The 20,174-nt window shown below is 32.6% G+C and overlaps 1 protein-coding gene across 1 annotated transcript in view; it reads right to left on the reverse strand.

Annotated features, from left to right (window-relative positions):
- LOC148277079 (aryl hydrocarbon receptor-like) overlaps positions 1-19,046 on the reverse strand; it is a gene marked incomplete at its 3' end in the record, with an annotated part of 321,131 nt that extends 302,085 nt beyond the window's left edge. The window contains 2 exon segments of the mRNA XM_088233353.1: positions 18,490-18,661; positions 19,040-19,046. Of these exon segments, the coding sequence (XP_088089479.1) occupies positions 18,490-18,661; positions 19,040-19,046 (179 nt within the window).
- Between the last annotated feature and the right edge of the window lie 1,128 nt (positions 19,047-20,174).

Below are 20,174 nucleotides of genomic sequence, written 5' to 3' on the forward strand. Positions count from 1 at the left end.
TAGTTACCTAAATAATATTAATGTCGTTCCTTTCCGTGTTCATCTCATCAAGAGACATTATTTACCCATCTCCCAAACAGGCTACACTTGAGTTGATTGTTCTCCCATGACCGAGCCGGGGATCGAACACAATAGCCCTAAGTGACCGGGACGTATTAACCCCTGTCCCAATGGGCCCTGACGAATAAACGACCCCTTTGCTACAACACAAATATCCGGAGTGATTTTCCCTAAAAATAAATCTAAACACAGTGGGCCAATGCGAATTTAATTATGCGAGCAATAAGTATGAAAAATAATACAGAAATATGTTATTTGTAGTTATTAGCGCGTTCGACTCACGTGTACGGGGTCCCGGTGTCGACATGAAATAAGCACCAGGGCCCGGATTACAATGGGATTTTAACATTTATCTTCAGTTTTAAATACAAAGTAAAAATAAGTTTTCAGTATGAAAAATAGAATATGTTTTAATTTTTTTTCTAAACATGTTTAATTACAAGTTACCTACAAAGATACATTGATTTTTCATAGAAATATAAACATTTTCATACAAAAATATCAGTTTTTATTTATAGACAGTCAAAAATAACTCTGTTAAACTTCCATTGTAATCGGGGCCAAACGCCATTTTCATTGGTTCATGTCGAGAAATATAATATCGTAAAATCGATACTTATGCACGAAAATGTGTGCATATTTGTATGAAAAATTAAGATATCTAAAAAATAATTGTATACATATTCAATTTTTACACAGAAAACTTAATTTTACTTTGTAGATAAAATTGAAGATAAAAGTTAACTTCTCATTGTAATACGGGCCCATAAGTACATAAATCAATCGGAAATCTCTGTTTCTGGATTTGAAATAAATAAAAATGTGTACAAAAATGATTTTACTGTATTTATTCCGTGTCCAGTCGGAAAAAGAATACAGTTCTGCGTGTGAAATAGAACCAGAACCCTTGACAAGATATTATTATAATTAAGAGTATTTTTTACAAATAGTCTTATTGGCCCCAATAAATTATCCGTGTCTATTGAAGTATTTATTTCTAACAAAATTGGTCCAGTGATTTACCAAATATGGGTGAATAATGGATTTTGAAAGGTAGTGGTTCTATTCTGACATATCGGTCAGTAACTTTCACCATTGTATGGGGACTGTGGTTGGTTCGGATAAGTATGGTCGTTGGAAAGCAGGACCGAATTACGGAAAAAATATACCAGAAAAAGGTCATTATCATAGACATAAGTAGAATTTAAAAACATAAGTTCTAAATTTATTTGTTGAAACAGGATTAAATTTATTCATTTGATTTTAAAATAGTACTGTGAAGGTCATCACCATCAAGTCGCAAAGTTAGCAGGGCCGAACACCGTTCTGGCTCGCAACGCGTAACCCGACGCAACGTCAGCTCGGACAAGTAATTAAACGTCGTGCAGCGAAGAATATGCACATGTCATCTTGGCATTTCGTGTCGCCCGTCCACCGGCTCCTCGCCAGTGTTCGCTATTGTAAATTCCTTCTGTACATTGTAAGGATGTAACTCGTGTGTATCTACTCAATAAATAACCTCCATTGTAATCCATCTTTCTCATTTAACCTCAAATCAATTCACGCGCACCCATCCATACAGTACAAACATAATACATGAAAGTCCTAGATTCTAATTATTATTCAACTATACACTATAAATACAACATGTCCATCTTCAGTATTTTTTGGCCTCGTGGTGTAATGGTTAGCGCGTTTGCCAACTATGCAAAAGGTCTCGGGTTCGATTCCCGACATGGTTGAAATGAAATATTTATTTAAAAAGTTGTTTTCAAACTAAAATATTTCACAGTCCCCTGGACTGGCACCTGATGCGTTAGACTTATCATCTTACCTTCATGTAACAAAAATGATCATGATGCGCTGCGATTGGTGTACCAATGCGGTGCCTATGGACTTTTAGTTGCGGAAATAGAATGATGATGATGAAATATACAATAAAAATAAACCATCACGCAGCTTCCCCCGTAAGAGTAGGCCGAGGGGATAGAACGCCACATCACTATATCTTTGCTTACAGATCTCGCTTCCTTTATATTCATACATCTTCTCATTCACGCGCGCCGATTATTCCGACTTATGACATGTCCATCTTCAAGTATTTGTTGGATTTGGTCATGCGATGTTTTTCTCGGTCTTCCTCTATTTCTGCATCCATCAACATTCGCATTGAAAATATTTTTAGCCGTCCTTCCACTGTCCATTCGCTCTACTTGTCCAAACCAGCGCCGAGCTTTCTTAATTTTGTCGATAACGCCTTACATAATGTACGGATCTCGATATTTGTGCATCAATCGTACATGGTTTATCTACACATTCGCCTATAATAAACTACTCACATTTCAAATTTACACTTCACCAAAACACTAATATAGTACATATACACTAATATAGGACATCTATCTCCCTTTGTTAACCATGGAGTTGATACAGTGCTTTATTTATTTAGTTTTTTATTGCTTACTTCTTGGCATGAACACTTGACAAACTTAGCTCTATTTTTTGTAAATTTATTGATATCATTCTAACTTTGCTAGAATTCCACTCGTCCATGCGCTTTGTAGCTGCACGATGATTGGTTATCTAGCTTTCCTATATCAACTTTCAAATACCTACATTTTGTAAATGGGGTCTAGAATTCCAATCTTCTATGCACTTAGTAACTGCAAGACTGCTTACTCCTTTTTATTATTCATATTATTTTTATTTTTTTTAGTATCATTATTACACTTTATTTATTTGTCAATTTTTTAAAAGTGTAAATGGGGGCTAAATTTCTAACTATCTTTGCACTCTGTAGCTGCAAGACGTCCTGTAATCTAACTCCTATCTGTTATAATTTTTTATTGATCTTAATTGAAAACGAGGAACTAGAATCCCAACCGTCCATGCGCTCCGTAGCTGCAAGACGTATTGGGATATTTATTAATTGTACAGCGCCCTTGAGGTGATTTTCACAAAAATGGCAAACATATATATATATATATATATATGTAGTAAAAAAAAAAAGGTTCAGTAAAAAACTTCAATTTTAGGAAAAATCATAAATTAATACTTTTGTAATGTGGATAGTTATGAACTATACAAATTTCAAATTTATATTTCATCAAAACACTGATATGGTAAAAAAGGAATCAATAAAAAACTACAATTTTGGAAAAAACTATAATACGTACCGTATTTAATTTGTTTATTATCTGTTGATGAAGATTCATGCAGAACAACACTGAACCAAATTAAAATTATCTGAAAGTTTTTTTTAAATTATGGTATCGTTGAAATTGTTAACTTTATCGCAAATTTTCGACATACCTACTAAGTTTGGTAATAATATTGACCATATTAAGTAAACTCAAACAGGTAATAGAAAATTACTAACTAATTACAAATAGTAAAACACCTATAATTGTAAAAAATCTTTAAAAGGTGTAAAAATGTCATGGGTAAATAAAATCACCAATTAATCGTTCCGGTTATTTGAACGAGAGCAAAGAGTAGAAAATGACTTTATCAAGAATATTGAATATTTTTGTTAGAACTTAATATGCTTAAATAATTTGATTATATAAACAATTCTTTTTCATCTGTTTTCATCTAAATAGGTCTATATAAATCTGAAATATAGACAATTGAGTGTTTTGGTTCTAATCTCACAAAACTGTATTTTTTATTATCCCGGACAGACATTTGAATCATAATAAAATAAAATAATAATTTAACTGCAAAATTTGCTAATAGATATTTATTTTTTATGTAAATGCGATGAAATATGTATTTTTTTCTTTCTCGGGTATCTAAAAAAAAAATATATTTCAAATTTTATTGCCTGTGTCCGAGCGTATGAAGAATACAGTTATGTATGTAAAATAGAACCAGAACTCTGGACGAGTGTTTGCGACTCGATAACTACTCTCAGGTACAAATCCTAAATAAGGAAATCGAATGGAGGTAAGTTCGCCTAGCTTTGTAATAGATGGCGAAATCACCTATCGTTCTTGAGGTCCTGGGTTCGACTCCTAGTAGGATGGATGTGAAATATTGATTTTAAAGGTTGTAATTATTACAATATCTCGTTGTTACTGGACGCATTGCCTAATGCACCACTGCGTGTGAAAGGGGGAATGGTGATAAAAAAAATCATATTTATTCCCCAGTAGGAATAGAATTTTCAGCAAAAAATCATAAAATCCTTCATTTTAATATTTAAAGTTTGAATTTATTTGGGTTCGTAGAAAAAAAACCATTTAATGATTTTAACAAATTTGTTGTCATTTTTATCATCCCTAAATTCGGTCCTGATTAATGGCCATTATTTGCCACGTGGCATATTGCAAGCGGGGATGTTATTATTGCCTACCGTTAGTAAGTAGAATCAAAACATTCGTGCTGCCGCCATTAGTAACTATCAACTGGTACCCACTTTAGTGGGTACCACTTACTAAAAAAACTACCTTGAGTTGATAAGGTAAGGGGTGGGTTGTTTTATTTTTAAAAAAATAAAAAAATATTTATCAAAAATGTTTTATGAACAGACAGATTTATAAAAAATATAAACAATACGTTTAAGGCGAAAAGTACAAATGAAAGATAAATGATACGACGTCATCATCATCATTCCCTTTCCGCACCTAATGGTGCATAAGGCACTGCATTGGAACACAAATCGCAGCTTATCTTGATCGTTTTTGTTGCATGAAGGCCAGATGATCAGTTTTACGCCAGTCCAAAGACTGTGAAATATTCTAGTGTACGCTTTTTTAAATAAATAATTCATGTTAACCATGTCAGGAATCGACCGCGAGACCTCTTGTGCAGTAGGTAAACGCACTGACCATTACACCACGACGCCGACAGTACGAAACGAAGTACCACACCAAAAAAGAGACATCTTGAACTAAAGCGCAATCGAAATCTTTTTAAATAATTATACTAATTTTCTTACCTTCTCTTTCACAGTAGTAGCTGCTCGATTGTGGAATAATCTACCTTCTAATTTTGGAGACGCCCCTTCTTTATTTACATTTAAGTCAAGATTAAAATGTCCCTATCTAAATATTTAAGTCGCTCCTTTATCCTTCTTCTTTCCTTCCCACCCCCTCTCCTATCTTTAGAGTAGGTTGTAATTTTCTCAAACTCAACGGTTTGGGTAGATAGGAAGAAATTGCCTTTAGGCAATATGCCCGCCCTTATAAGTAAATATATTGTACATGTATATAAAGTGGTAAATAAAATAAAATAAACATATTATATAACATGTGATAAGACTTAAAAATAAAATAATGTTTCGAGTCGTTAACCAATATAATATACATTCACATAAAATATTGTAATTAAAAATTATTGAAAAATGATATGATATACTTTTATTAATATTATTCTAAAAAATAACAAACTATTTTAAAAAAAATATATATTTTCATTAGATATAGTACAATTTATCCTAAATAAATCAATAATATGAATTGTATATATTATATTAATTATCAAACAAAATGTTAATTCTGATCAGTAAAGACCAGTTTCACAACAAAAAGTTAATTAAACTAAAAATGAAACAACACTATTTAAACATATTTCATGGAAAAAATAATAAAACGTTTCATAAATTAAAATATTATTTCCCGTTATTCAGTGCATACATGGTTTTTTTATCTGCCGCATATTTTATAGTTTCAAAAGAAAAACTTTATTTTCACCACTTTTTTTGTACATTCTTTAAAATTTTAGAAAAAAACACACCCTTTTCAGAGTAGGGAATAGATTTGAGCTACCGTGAACTGGTAAGCAATGTTAGATGGTACAGGAACTAATTACCTACTGTATGTAGTAGGAAATGTAGGTAGGTAGTAGAAAGGCACTTACCCAATAAAGAAGTTATTGGGGCGTATCCTTGCGAATTTATTAAAGTCGTTTGAGACTCAAGAAGCGTTTGAAGAAGGTCAATACACTTTTCAGGGGGTTTTAACAGGGTTGCCACGACAAACGAAAAATACACTTTTATATTTGAAGTAATATTTTATTTGTAGGGGAAAGTTGGGCAAAATAGCCTATTGAACATTTATTATATTATATATAATTTAAAGACAGCTTATGCTAAATGATATGTCGTTTTAAATTTTCTCTCTACCGCTACCATCGGCGACAACATCTTAAGATCATCATTATTTATTTTGAACTCATAAAAAAACATGTATACCTGCAAACAATTTTAAAAATATTAAAGGTTATATTAAAAATATTCGAATAGAATATTTGACACACCGTCCATTAAAGATGTTTTGTAGTTATTCGTAACATAACGTTAGTTGGGACTTTGCTAATCACAACAAAAACAAAACAATCGAACAGTTTCCACGTAAAAGTAGGTAGAAATAATTTCAAATCATCAACACAATTAAAATCTAATTTATCCACAGACTCTAATCACTACCTAGACAGGGAAGTATGAAATATTGGCCCTTGGGATTTATCCATATTTTTTTTTTTACTTAAGGGTATTTTCAAGTAGTCGTAAATAGCTTGTGTAAGAAAATGTGAATTAAGCTTTCGTAGAACGTGATTTGAACCACGGACTTCTGATGCAGGATTTCGCAAAGCTACCACAGGACTCCAACCGTATTACACGAATAATTGTGATGTAAATGTACCTACGTTTAAAAATTAGTTTTACTCCATTTATTTTTTTGGAAGGTATGTATTTTTAATCATCTGTAACAAATAACCAATCTTTCCGTATCTTGATTCTGTCCAAATGTTTGGATCCAAAAGTCTAGATTTCACCCCTTGGGAAGTTATTTAGATTAACAAACTGCAAAGTGCGAAACTGTGAGAGGGAAGTGATGTTACGGAAAAATCTTAAAACCCATTAATTTGTTTTCTTAATCATTTGAATGAATCCGTAGGACGTGATAACAAAGTAAAACTTAAATCACAAAAAAAAAAAAAAAAATTTCATTACAACGCCCTTGAGGTATTCCATTACGAAAATGGTGCCATATAAATTATCCATAATAGTAACAATAACAAATAACAACAATGTGGAGAAAATTTCAGAGAAGGAAATATAAAAGTCTAGGTATTTACATGACATATGACCTGACATTCGCTGGTTTAAGTGCTCACTTTACACACTGTGCCATTTTACCTATGTTTTAACAAAGTTCCACATTTGTTTTTATTTTTTTATCTTAATAACTTTCTAAGGGGTAAAATCTAGTCTTTTGTCTACAAACAATTGGACAAACTCAAAATATTGTAACTAAACCAACTGATCGAAGAAGAAGTACGAAAATTTCAAAATTGGTTTCAGGCGTTGCCTAGTACTCGTATATGAAATAATTCAATCCGATAATTCTCTTCACAACAATAAAGGCCTCAGCTGTTTTACTTTACTGGAATTAACAGAAGGAAGAATTAAAGAAATATGGATGTTCAAACTTAGGTAAAATTGTGCATTTCATACAGGATGTAAAATGGCTACTTAAACCAGCCAATGACACGTCATAAGCCCTGTAAATGCCTAGACTTCCATATCTTATTCTCTAAAATGTTGTTTTTTGTTGTTATTTGTTCACCAATCTTCGTATTATAATAATTTTGTGTGGCATCCTTGCTCAAGTGTCCAGGGGCGTAGCTGGTATCGAATATTTACCGCCGAGGCGGGCGCCCTTCCGTCCAGTGGCGGACGATTTAATTATTTATCTTTAATTAAAAGACACCCTGAGCCGTAATATTTCACGACAGCTCACTTCGAATGGGTGGGGCGCGGGTGTAGATTGTCGATCGCGAATTATCTCGTCGAGCGAGATGTGAACCCGCGACCGTGACACCGCAATTGACTTCTGCAAGGTGCAACCAGAAGCAAAATAACTCGCTTTTCAATCAACAAAAACTTCACTGAGGGTGCTATTCTGAATCATCTCGTGGGGGTAAAGAATGGTTCATTTGAGGATTTTTATTTTTGCATGCACCAAGCAGTACAATTTACGAGAAAGTCGATATTTCGATTATTAGATTTGGGTGTCCGACCGTTATTAGAAAGATTAGAAACTGTTACTACAGTCAATCAATTATATTTATCTATGTTCTCTCATCAGCGATGTTGGTGCGTGTGAAGGTGAAATACGGATAGGTATTGCCAAAAGTGCTATAAGTCAGCTGGTGAAGATTTGGAAGAATCGCAGTATAACCATTAACACCAAAAAGAGACTGGTGAAGGCCTTGGTTTTCTCTGTGTTCATGTACGGTGTGGAGTTTTGGACACTGAGAGAATCTGAAAATAAAAAAAATCGAAGCTTTCGCAATGTGGTGTTCGCCGCGAATGTGTTCCGTGGACGGTCAGACGTTCTAATGCATCTATACTCCAGGAACTGGACATACGAGAAAGATTAACATTCATGCGCGAGAAAAGAATCCTGCAGTTCTTTCTACATATTTCCAGGGAGAACTCTGATAGTTTGGAGAAAACTATTCTCCTGGGAAGTGTCGAAGGGACAAGGTCGCGTGGACGTCAACCGACAAGATGGAAGGGCCTATTCACTGAATTATAAGAATCATCACTGACGAATGCCTGTAGAAGAGCACAAGACCGTTCCAGAATGAGGGCCGTTCACAGACGAGCCATGCCTGGAGTCAGACGTAATCACCATCCTCAGACATGAGGCACGGATTGAAGAGAGAGACTATAGTCAAATTAAAACTGTAAGATTTTCACGACCCGGCCGTTAAGATGCACCTTAATTTTTTATAAGATTTTCAACAAAAAAAAATATCTGCGTTCTTGTTATTTACCCAAATATGTCAATAACGCGTTGTTAATAACCCATGATTAGAAAACGGGAATAAAGTTGTGGTAGAGTGCGGTTCAAATCTAGGACCTCTGATCCATAAATCCGCGACACCCACGGAACCACAACCCAATTATGTGCCGTGTATCATTCGCACTCTTTGTCGACGTTTCGGATCCCATTGCAGCATCTATCATCAGGGATAATGTGACCCGAATGCTATCCGAAAAGTGAGCAAAGAGGACGAACGACACATATGAGACAAACACCAACAGAAACATTATGTGTAAAGCTGACAAATTAACAATTACCTCTAATAAAATATAGATTGCATTCAATTATTCATTACGAATACCCAATTGAATGTATTACATCTATTTTATTATTTGTCGGACTCGTGGTCTAATGGTCAGCGCGTTTGTCTACCATGCAGTGTGGTTTCGGGTTAAATTTATGACGATGTTGACATTATTTAACCCATTTTGGGTTGAAAATAAGTCATTGTACGTTCCCGTAGGCATCTGAGATAATCTAATACCTTTGACCTTCCGATTTTTACAAACAATATGGCACATTTTAACCCTCTTACAAGAATACTAAGACTCAACAAAATAGGAAAAATGTCATTATTGAAATTTATCATGAAATGATATAACAAATGATTATAAAAAAAATACTGTTATCCTGAAATCAAATGTCTAATCTTTATTTTTGTGTATGTAAATTAATTTTAGTTTCTTTAAGTACTTCATTTATCTTCTTATTTTATTTTCTTTTCTTTAAAAACAATTAGTCTTATCTTTAACTTAATTTTTTTAATTGCTCAAATTTATTTAGTTAAGCTACACACTCATTTTATATAATTTATGAAAGATGGTGGAGTTCTATAATTGAGGATATTTATGAAAAATGATGCCAATGCTTACTTACAAATTGTATTTATTTTATGTATCCTTGTTAAACTTCCAAATTAAATAAAAAAGTCGAATTAAATTAATTAAATGATAAATCCAACCAGAAACACGAGAAACCATCAGCTAATTTATTGTAATAACCCTTATTTTGATCAATACAAATTATTATTATTTGTTTTTTTTTAAACGGAGAAAAATGTAATAAGTTTGACACGCCTGAAACATTATTTACAATCAATCATACTTACTATCTATACTGGTTCAACACAATTATGTAGTTATATATAGGAAAAAGGTGCTTCTTCATTACCTACAACAATAAAAAATTAACCAAAATTAATATGTTCATAAATATCTACGTGAAATTCAATTTATTTATACTAACCAATTCACATAATATACATTATACGCCTGTGTGTATCATAATGTGTATACTTATTATATTTTATTACTTTTTAACTATTTTACACAATTCATACAAATTGGCTACGGTCGTTAATAATAAATAAAAAAATTAAAAATAAAATTTAAAAGGTGTTTGTACATGCAATATTTCATAGTCCTTGGACAAGCATAAAACTGATCATCTTCGTGATTTAAAAAAATGCAAGATTCACTGCGATCGGTGTACTAATGGAGTTTCATATGCACCATTAGGTGCGGAAAGTCATATATGATGTAAACATATTTTAACTATCACTAGTTTAACAATTTATTATACATAGGTAAAGTAGGTATTCAAAGAAAAATTACACGAATTTAATTTCTGGAGAATGGGCAGGAGTTTCAACACATTTAAAACGAAGTTTTTAATATTTAAGTGCCCTAAGCGCCGTCAGGTGTGAAAATGTAATATTTTATTTTTATTTATTTATTTATCATATTATACATTAAAATATACATTTATACAAATACAAAGTTGCTTTGACTATCTAACTCCGGTTATTAACTCCGTTCGAAGACAGTCCAAAAAAATATTTACATAAAAAACAGTCATCAATACATATAAAAAATAAATAAAAGAAGTAGACATAGTGAAAATATAGCGGAAAACATAGTAAAATACACAGTTTACCAAAACATTATTGAAATGGAGTGTAAAATCAGTAAAAAACGTATTTAAAAGCCCAGTAAAATACATAGTTAAAACAAAATACATAGTTAGAAACATAGACATAGTAAAAAAACACATTTTAAAACCTTGTAAAAAGCATAAAAGTAAAAATAAAATACATAGCAAGAAACATAATAAAAAAATATATACCCATGTGTAGAAAAAACATATTTAAAAAAAAAACATATTAAAATACGTAGTAAAACAAAGAAACATGGTAAAAGATGTAATAAATGTTTAAAAAGCATAAGTTTATCTATATACCTAGTAATTGATAACATTTATGAACATATTGATGACGTATTTAAAAATATAATAATCTAATAAAGTCAATTATCTCAAAAGTATAATTTTTCTTTTTTAATTGTGTTTCGCAGAATACCGACGATACGTAGGTATATTTATAACAACCCTAATAGGTATTATGGTCGTCATTGTTAACTGCACGTAATAACAACACCTTTTTGCGGTTATCCTACGTAATTATGTACCCATGTACCCATGCAGGTCTACCAACATCGAATAATATAAAAGCATATGGCGTAGTGCTGTCTCGTATGGAGACCGTATTTCCCACGATATTGTTTGACATTTAAGTTTACGCAATGAGAATCTACGTATTTCAAATGACTTTTTGTTTCATTTTGATATTTTTATTACTGATACTATTAAGCTACATCAAACAATATTATTTAAAAAAATGCCGCATTTGCGCATATTTATTTTTACCAAGGAATCTTAAATATAACTTAGAACCAAATATTTTAACTCTTGTGACTTTATATATGAGGGAACTTTTTGCAAACCCGGCCAAATCCATCTTTCTTTATTTTGAGCAAATTACAAAAAACTAATACAATACTTAATTTCAACTTTTTTTTAATTTCATTTTTTTATTATAATCAGTAAATATTTCATACTGAAGCAGTGATGACATAAGCATGATTTTGTCAAGAAACAGTAGTGAAATAATAAATTTAATTTTACACATTCCAACTTTACAATACTCAAGTAGAGGTTGCCATGTTTGCAACAAACCCGATAATTTAAAAGTCAAGTTTTTATAAATAAAGCCGTATGTTTAACTGACAGTGTTATATTTTTTGTAAAAAAATGTATTCTGAATAAGTTTTAATTAATATCTCACTTTCTTAGATTTTGAATTTTGCCGGGTTGAAGTAGTACCCTCTTATCTATTCATTTGATGGAGTCATATTGTTTGCAATCTTCAAATGGACATTTTCACATCGGATTTGGAAAGTAAAATTTGTATAAATATGCTGGATTTTATTACAAAAAATATTTGTCCTTATTATGCAAAGAATAAGTCATCATTTTTCTTCCCTTTCCGCACCTAATGGTGCATAGGGCACAGCATTTGTACACCAATCGCAGCGAATATTGATAATTTTTTTGTTAAATGATCAGTTTTACGCTTAAGATACCAGTCCAGGGACTATAAAATATTTTAGTGTGAAAATACCCAATTCAATAATAATTTCAAATTAACCATGTCAGGAATCGAACCCGAGACCTCTCGCATGGTAGCAAACGTGCTGACCACTACACCACGAGGCTGACAACGGTTGATGTAACTCAGTGTATCAAGTAGCTAAGTAAACCTTCGCTGCATTGCAGCGATTTAACCATTGCAAGTAAAATTCTTTAGATGTTATTTATTTATTTAAGATTATTGTTGTGCACACAGTGCTATATTGGTATAATAAACTGATATTATTACTAACAAAACATAAACCTAACGCAGCGTCATTTACGTACACAGCGGCATTTGTTCCTTTTGAGAGTGATAAAGAATTACCAGGCAAAACATTTAAATTAGGCAATTTCTGCTCAGTTTTTCAGGCTGACCTACTCGCAATAAGATAAACTCTCAAATGGTTATAAAAAAAAACACCAGAGAGGTGGGTTATTGCAAAAATATTATCAGATTTTCGTTCGGGCGTTCAAGCTATAACTGATACTCGGTCGGTAAATCCATTAATTGTAGATATTCAGAGTAAAATTAAGCATCTAAAAATAAGAGGGATGATCATTCAAATGTGCTGGATAAGAGGACATGCTGGTATCGTAGGAAATGAGAGAGCAGATGAACGAGCAAGAGCCGCAACTTGTAAAAGAACGGCACCTTTCTTCTCAGAATTTCTCCTTCGCTTTGCTAAACACTATATAAAGCAAAATACGGTGCAGCGTTGGAAGGATCATTACCGCGCTTCTTCTACGGGTAAAATCACTAAAATGTTTTTTCCAACGTTGGCTGATGCAGCAAACTTCCGTCGTCATCACCCAAGTACTTTCGAAACGACCGAAATTTTTACCGGACACGGAGCTATGAGAAGTCATCTTCATAGGTTTAAATTAAGGAATGATGACTGATAATGCGATGATATTTCTAAACAAAGTATCGAACATCTGTTATTTCAGTGCCAATTTTTCAGTTTACAACGCCATAATCTTGAAGCAGAATGCAAGAAAGATGGAATATCCTTAACAGATATCCACACTGTAGTTAAAAGCAGTTATCACGCGCCATTGCTCTTGAACTTTGCAACAATGGTGATTGGACTCGTAAAGGTAATAAACCAAAATCAGTGATCGAACATCCCGTTTCCAAGACAAACAAAAATGATTTTTTCCGAGTACCTTAGCCTTGTACATGACACGTAAGGCTACTAAATACAGGGGTCCAAATATATACAAAAAACAACAAAAAAATACGTTCACAACACAATATATAATACAATTTCTAAACAGGACAACAAAGTGTGACGATAATATGTATTACACGTGACTCCATTTGTGTCGGTATCTCTATAGTTTTGAATAAGGAGTATGGTTTATAAAGTGATTTGTGTAAAATGTGGTTTTATGGATTTTCATTGTTTTGTGTTAATAATATTACTCTTATTAATTGACAACTATTTCTTTCCTCTGTCTACTAAGATATCATAAATGGAAAAAACCTCTCCATTTTGTAGCACAATACAAAAAAATGTACTTCATTAACTCTAGTGTGTGGCTGTGATGTCACACTAGTCTACATATAATACAAGACTTGATATATCTCTCTTATTTATTTAAACGAAGAAGTTGTTTTCTATGTGATCTTCAAGTGGACATTTTTACTTCAAATTTGGAAAGTAAAATTTTTATAACTATGCTGGATTTAAAACAAAAAATCTCCTCACTACGCGAATAATGAATGTGACGCCAATACAGCAATAAATCTGTATAAGAGCGAGCTCAAATATCAAATTCATAACAAGGAAGACAGAGACACTGTTCTGTGTTCGACGTTTATGTGAAACAAATTCAGTCGGTTATTGACTGTGATGTGGGGCGCACGCATTTAAGATGACCGGCGTATTTATTTATTTTAAATTTATTTTGCTGTAGTAGAGCTATTTTTTATTATGCTATCTACAAAATATTTCCCTTTTTAATATGTGCTAGTATTGACTTGTTTAGCTAAAAGTCAAACTTATATTTGGCATGAAAAGTCATACGGATATTAATTTGCAAGGGGTTTTCAAATTCGACAGTCAATCTATCACTTTTTTTTTAAATAACGTAAGTCTCTTTTAAAGTGTAAAAATGACTTTGAAATTTATCAATTTTGACTAAAAAGTTACTTTCAAACGTGTGAAATGAAGGTAATTTATTCTAAAAAAACACAATTGGTAGATACTTACATTAAAACTAGTATCTATCCACCTTATTACGTACCTAGACTAATTATTTATTATAAATAAACCTACCTACCCAACAGCTACTTACTTATTGATGGTAATTATATCCTATTTACTGGTTATTAAGATAAATGTATAGTTTTGAAATTAAATGATTTCATGTAAAATATTAAACATAGATACACAGGTACCTTATATTTACTTCGTCACTGTTATTTCTAAAAAAAATATTTAAGTAGGTATTTAGAAATAACAACAGATCTAAATGCAGACTAGAGGCAGCGCGAACAGCTTTCAATTAAATGAAAAATATTTTTGATAGCCTCAATATGAAACAAAGAATGGTTAGGTGCCATGCCCGGTCAATGCATTTGTACGGAGTTGAATAGTGCACCCTCAAGATCAGCCCCATGAACTGTTTATTGGCATTCGAAATCGTAGAATGGTACGTCTTCCATGTATATGGTCAGCAACGCAAATGTGTTCTCAAGAGCAAGAGTAGATAACAGGGGCGAATCGTCCAAATAAGTGATTATGCACAGCTTACCATTATATTTGACTTTCTCTAATAATGTTTTATGGTAACTTTTTACTAAATTTTTACTATGTTTTTACTACAATTTTAATATGTTTTTAGTACATTTTTACTATGTTTTTACTACATTTTTTACTATGTTTTTACTCAATTTTTTACTTTGTTTTTCACTTTGTCCTGTGTCTTTATAACTATTTCTATAAATTGATTACTGTTTTTTATTTTTTTTTACTGTCTTAGAACGAGTTAAATAACCCTAGTTAGACAGTCAAAGCAACTTTGCATAAATTATAACTTTGTGTATGTAATATAATGATAATAAATAAATAAATAACTATGTTTATAGGAAAATCAATATACTAATTGTTATTTATTATAAATCACCACTACCGTTCATATCTTCGTACAAAAAAATATCTCTAAATTGTGCCTAGCGCCCAGCCCATTCTCAGTGAACTATGAAACTAGCCGATTACCTCACTTATTCTTCCATACTTAAAAGTACACTTTATTTTACATCTTTAACCTAGTCGCGTTTTTTAGTACTAAAACAAACTTGCAGATTAAAAATATTATTTGAAGATTCTCTATTTTGAAATTAGTATTTCGAACATTATTTCTAAAGGACTATTTTTCTTTGACAGGATACCGCTTACATATTATGTATCACATATGACATGTGACGTTCGAAGTGGCCGTTTTTGGCATTATTCATCTTAAAAAGAATCGGCCAGTGCTCACAAGTGTTGTATAGTGTAGAATAAAGCTACGTATGTCGCGAAGTTAAAAATAATTGTTATTTGAGTTGATTTCCACAAAACTAGAGAAAAAATAGCCATTTATAATTTATTATATTACTTACATATTATGTACTACATGTAGGTACCAATCAATGAAAATTTTTTGTAGATTACTAATTAAAAAAATCACCGCTCACTACTGGTAGATAGACAGTTGCTGACTGATATCGTAGTCCGGAAGGTGTCCTATCTGGGGCGTGCCCTTAGGGAGAGAAGTAAAAACTACTGCACCTAATCACGAAAAGCAAAATTGAGGGTAGAAGGGAGATCTCCTGGCTCCGGAACATACGAGTCTGGACGTGGATTGGAAGAGTCGATGCGCTTAGACATGCCCAAATCGTACACGTACTCTCGAGTGATAGTCGATGTCAGGGTGACCTAACATGACACACGAAGGAGTAATATATATCTTAAAGAAAGACTTATTCAATGCAGTTCTTCAACGATAGTCACAAGTGTTAATAGGTACTTTATAATATACAGATACATTTTGTGTTCGTATGTTTCTTATGGGTGCCTACATATCTTCATTCTTTGTTTTTAAGGTACCATGATAATTACCAAATAAAACGTTTAAGACAGGAAGTATATTCTTACAAACAAAATTAATTACAGAATTGGAATTACTTTCATTAAAATGAAATGTATTTTTTATCATTTTAATGTTCAACCTTGTTTGTGAAGTTGTTTACTTGTGATCCGCTAGTTAAATATTATTGTCAACTACTTTTATTATTTCGTTAATTATAATTGCAACTGTACCTTTACTAAATCTTGGCATGCCTCACTCAAATTTGGGAGCCTTGCAGAAATAATAATAAAAAGTACCTACCTGCCTTCATATTGTATAATGTGTAAATAAATTATTCAGTAAGTGCCTACCAGTCGCGAGCCGTGATTTATTTTATAGGTAATCTACAAAAAATGTTCATTAATTCGTACCTACCTACATATAAATACAAAATATGTAAGTAATGTAATTATAAATTACTTTTTTTTTCTGTGGTTCTGTGAGAATCAACTTAAACAACAATTATTATTAACCATGCGGTTTATGTAGCTTTATTCTACACTATGTGATAACAATATTTATATAAAATGTCATTAAAAAATACCACAATCACATTCAGCAGTAGCTGAGCACTGTCTGATATATTTTTAAATGAATAATACCAAAAACAAAATACCAAAATATTCAATATAAAATATGCAAAATATTCAAAATATAAAACCAAAATATTTTTGTGCAACAACTATGGTGAAGGTGTATAGTGGGTTTTGCATGTTGGTTTTATTGGTGTCCTGACGAAGAGACAGGTACGTCTCGAAACCGGTAGACACAGAAAAGTCGGTAAGTGGTTATATACAAATATTTAATAACAGTTAGTAAAATGTTGGACCACAAAGTTAATGCTTTAAATGTTAATAATATATTTTTAAAAATTAGTTTGCGTTAGTGCTGTTAGTAGGCACACTAGAATGATTTAGTTGATTTTTATTACATTCACACAAAGCAAAGGTTATTAAAGATTTGAGTAGACAGAACCTATTTTAGATAGGTAGATATATGAAGTAGGTACAAAGTAGCTAATACATAATCCTTTACTAAGCACTAAGGCTTGCCTCTTTTTTGTAGATATTTTATTTTGTACCATTAGATACATTTTGTATATCTTACAAACTGTGTGGTTATAATTGTAAAATATTACAAAATAATCTATCAGATATATAAAAATTTAGGATCCGAATGTTTGTGGCCGCGATTTCCAAAAGTAATCGATGGATTGACTAAATTTTTTTATAGAACGTTGCATTTAAACAGAAGAGTGTTTTTATATTTTTTATTCAGAAGCTCCAACGGAAACGAAACATTCTATGCGTGTCAAATTGACTAATAATTTGATAACCTACTTATTATTTTTCTATAAAATTATTAATTCTAAATTCGATTGTTGCGGACTCCTGTATTTAATAAATATTCATATACCAACACGTAGGACTATACAAAATATTCTATATTATTGTCACCCTTCTCAAACGAACTGTCTTTGTCACACTCCTGGGTATATCGCGTATACACAGACTAGGAAACGAATGTACCTCTCATATCGACATTTTCAACTCGAGTCCCTGTGAATTCAAATCATCTCTTTATAAATATTTTATGATGTTCTATAGTAACGATTAACCATTAATTTGGTAAAGCAACTTATGCTAATGATCTGTTGGTAACTCATTTTATGTTCATAATGTACTGACGTTTATATATTTTGTATGTTGACATACATATATGTAGGTATATATACATTTTACTTGTTATTTTTTTCTTTTTATACATCCATGTTTTAATATTGTTTTTTTTTTTTTTGTACATCTAAATGATTTCATTATATTCTTATATTTTATATTGTAAAAGGCACTTGTGCCGTATGATAAATAAATAATTTGACATATTTAATAAGCACTGAATACACAGTGCTGCCATTTTATCAATTTCAGACAAAATCACAATTTTCTTTCAGGTCTAATCGCCTAATAATAATCGGAATAATCGGGTGAATTTTTCGTCTAACCTTTTCCCATTGCGTCTCCGCCGCTTGGTCGCGTACACCGTGCCCAGCTGCGTGAGCGCGGCGGGCGTGAGGTGCGGCGCGGGGGGCGGAGCCAGCGGGGGCGGGGCCCGGGCCGCCGCGGGCCCGCCCCCCGCCAGGGCCGCCACGGCGGGGGCCGTGCCGGGCTCACGACCTCATCGCGGCGATATGACACCGCTGGCGATTTAGCTTAGAAATTCACCAATTCTACCCGGAAACTGGAAACTGGACACACACTGATTCCGCACAATCGAAAGTATCAAACGTCAAAAGTAGCACCCAATAGATATATTTTACGAGTCAACGTTTGCAAACGTCAAAAATCGCAACTTATCACTAGTCACAACCTAGTACAATTTAAGGTGTTTCTTCAAAAGTCAACGTTTTCGAACGTCAAAAATCACAATTTTTCACAAGTAGGAATCGAGTACAATTTAAGGCTCTTGTTCACAGGTAGGGAGTTTCAAACGTCAAAAGTCGCTAGTTAAATGTTCTTCACAATTAATTATGTGAGGATTTGAAAGTTAGCAACACTTCATTCAAGAGTGCCACACTTCAAAAATCACGAAAACAACTATGAGACAGTATTTAATTATAAATCGTCAAGCTTTTTTAATAAATGTAACTTCCCACAAAATATTAGATTTCCGTTTTTAAATTCATGTTGAACAAATTATTAAAATTTAGTACGTTTACGAAAATGTCTGTTTATGCAAATTTCGAATCAAAATGCATAAAAATCTAAACTGTCATATATTTTTTTCTTTTTTGGAAAATTGTCACTGGCTCACTTTTTAAACACTACGTAAACTTTCTTAAACATTATTAGGAATATTGATTAAATATCTTTGGATAAAGTACTAAGTCATTTGAGCATAAACTTATCATAAATAATAAAAAAACAAATATTTATGTTGATGTCAAAATCACAAAAATAAACAACTATCAGTTTAGGTTTTTGTCACAATCACTTTGATCACGTGGAAGTTGTAAGCAACAATAAAACTTTCGCACTGTTCAATAAAACAAATATGTAATTCTAATTTTGCACTAAAAAATTCAGACGTTTTTTGTTTAATTTGTTTTTCCAATGTTTTGATTCTAAAAAAAACAAAACCGCCGTCAACTTAGATTTTTTTTCCAGTGTATTTTTAAGCTGTGTTAATTTATTCAGTTAATTAGTGTTATAATTGAGAGTTTCTTTTTCACGTGCCGCGTATTTTTAATCGATATTGCGAGACTCAGACCGTCCGCACCCGTCACTCTCTGTACAAGGTGCCCCGCACGACTGGTCTGCCGCCACTGAGGGCCTTTGCGTCCCTCGTCCCCCCACTCGCCCGGCCCCGCCTACCGGCCCCGCCGGCCAATCGGAGGCCGAGCTGCACCTGCAAGATGGCGGCCGCGACGCCAGCGCCGCCGGGAAACATTCGGGTGGCGCGGAAAACTCAAAGCGTACAGCCAGCCGAAGTGAAAAACCTGGCCAATAATCTGTACCACGTCACCGAGAACAATAGCTACGGTTTTTATATTTAGTACGATTGAAATGATCCTTTTATGAAGTGCATTTAACTGGGTTGGATGTGAGCGGTACCAGGATCTTTGTTGAATTCAGGTAGTATTTGAATTCAGAACACAATGCTTCATAGCAGCTATGAGTCATGACGTTT

Source organism: Micrasema longulum, unplaced genomic scaffold, assembly GCF_059751315.1.
Source record: "Micrasema longulum isolate JH-2025_06_02 unplaced genomic scaffold, ASM5975131v1 h1tg001085l, whole genome shotgun sequence".
In the NCBI taxonomy this organism is placed as follows: domain Eukaryota; kingdom Metazoa; phylum Arthropoda; class Insecta; order Trichoptera; family Brachycentridae; genus Micrasema; species Micrasema longulum.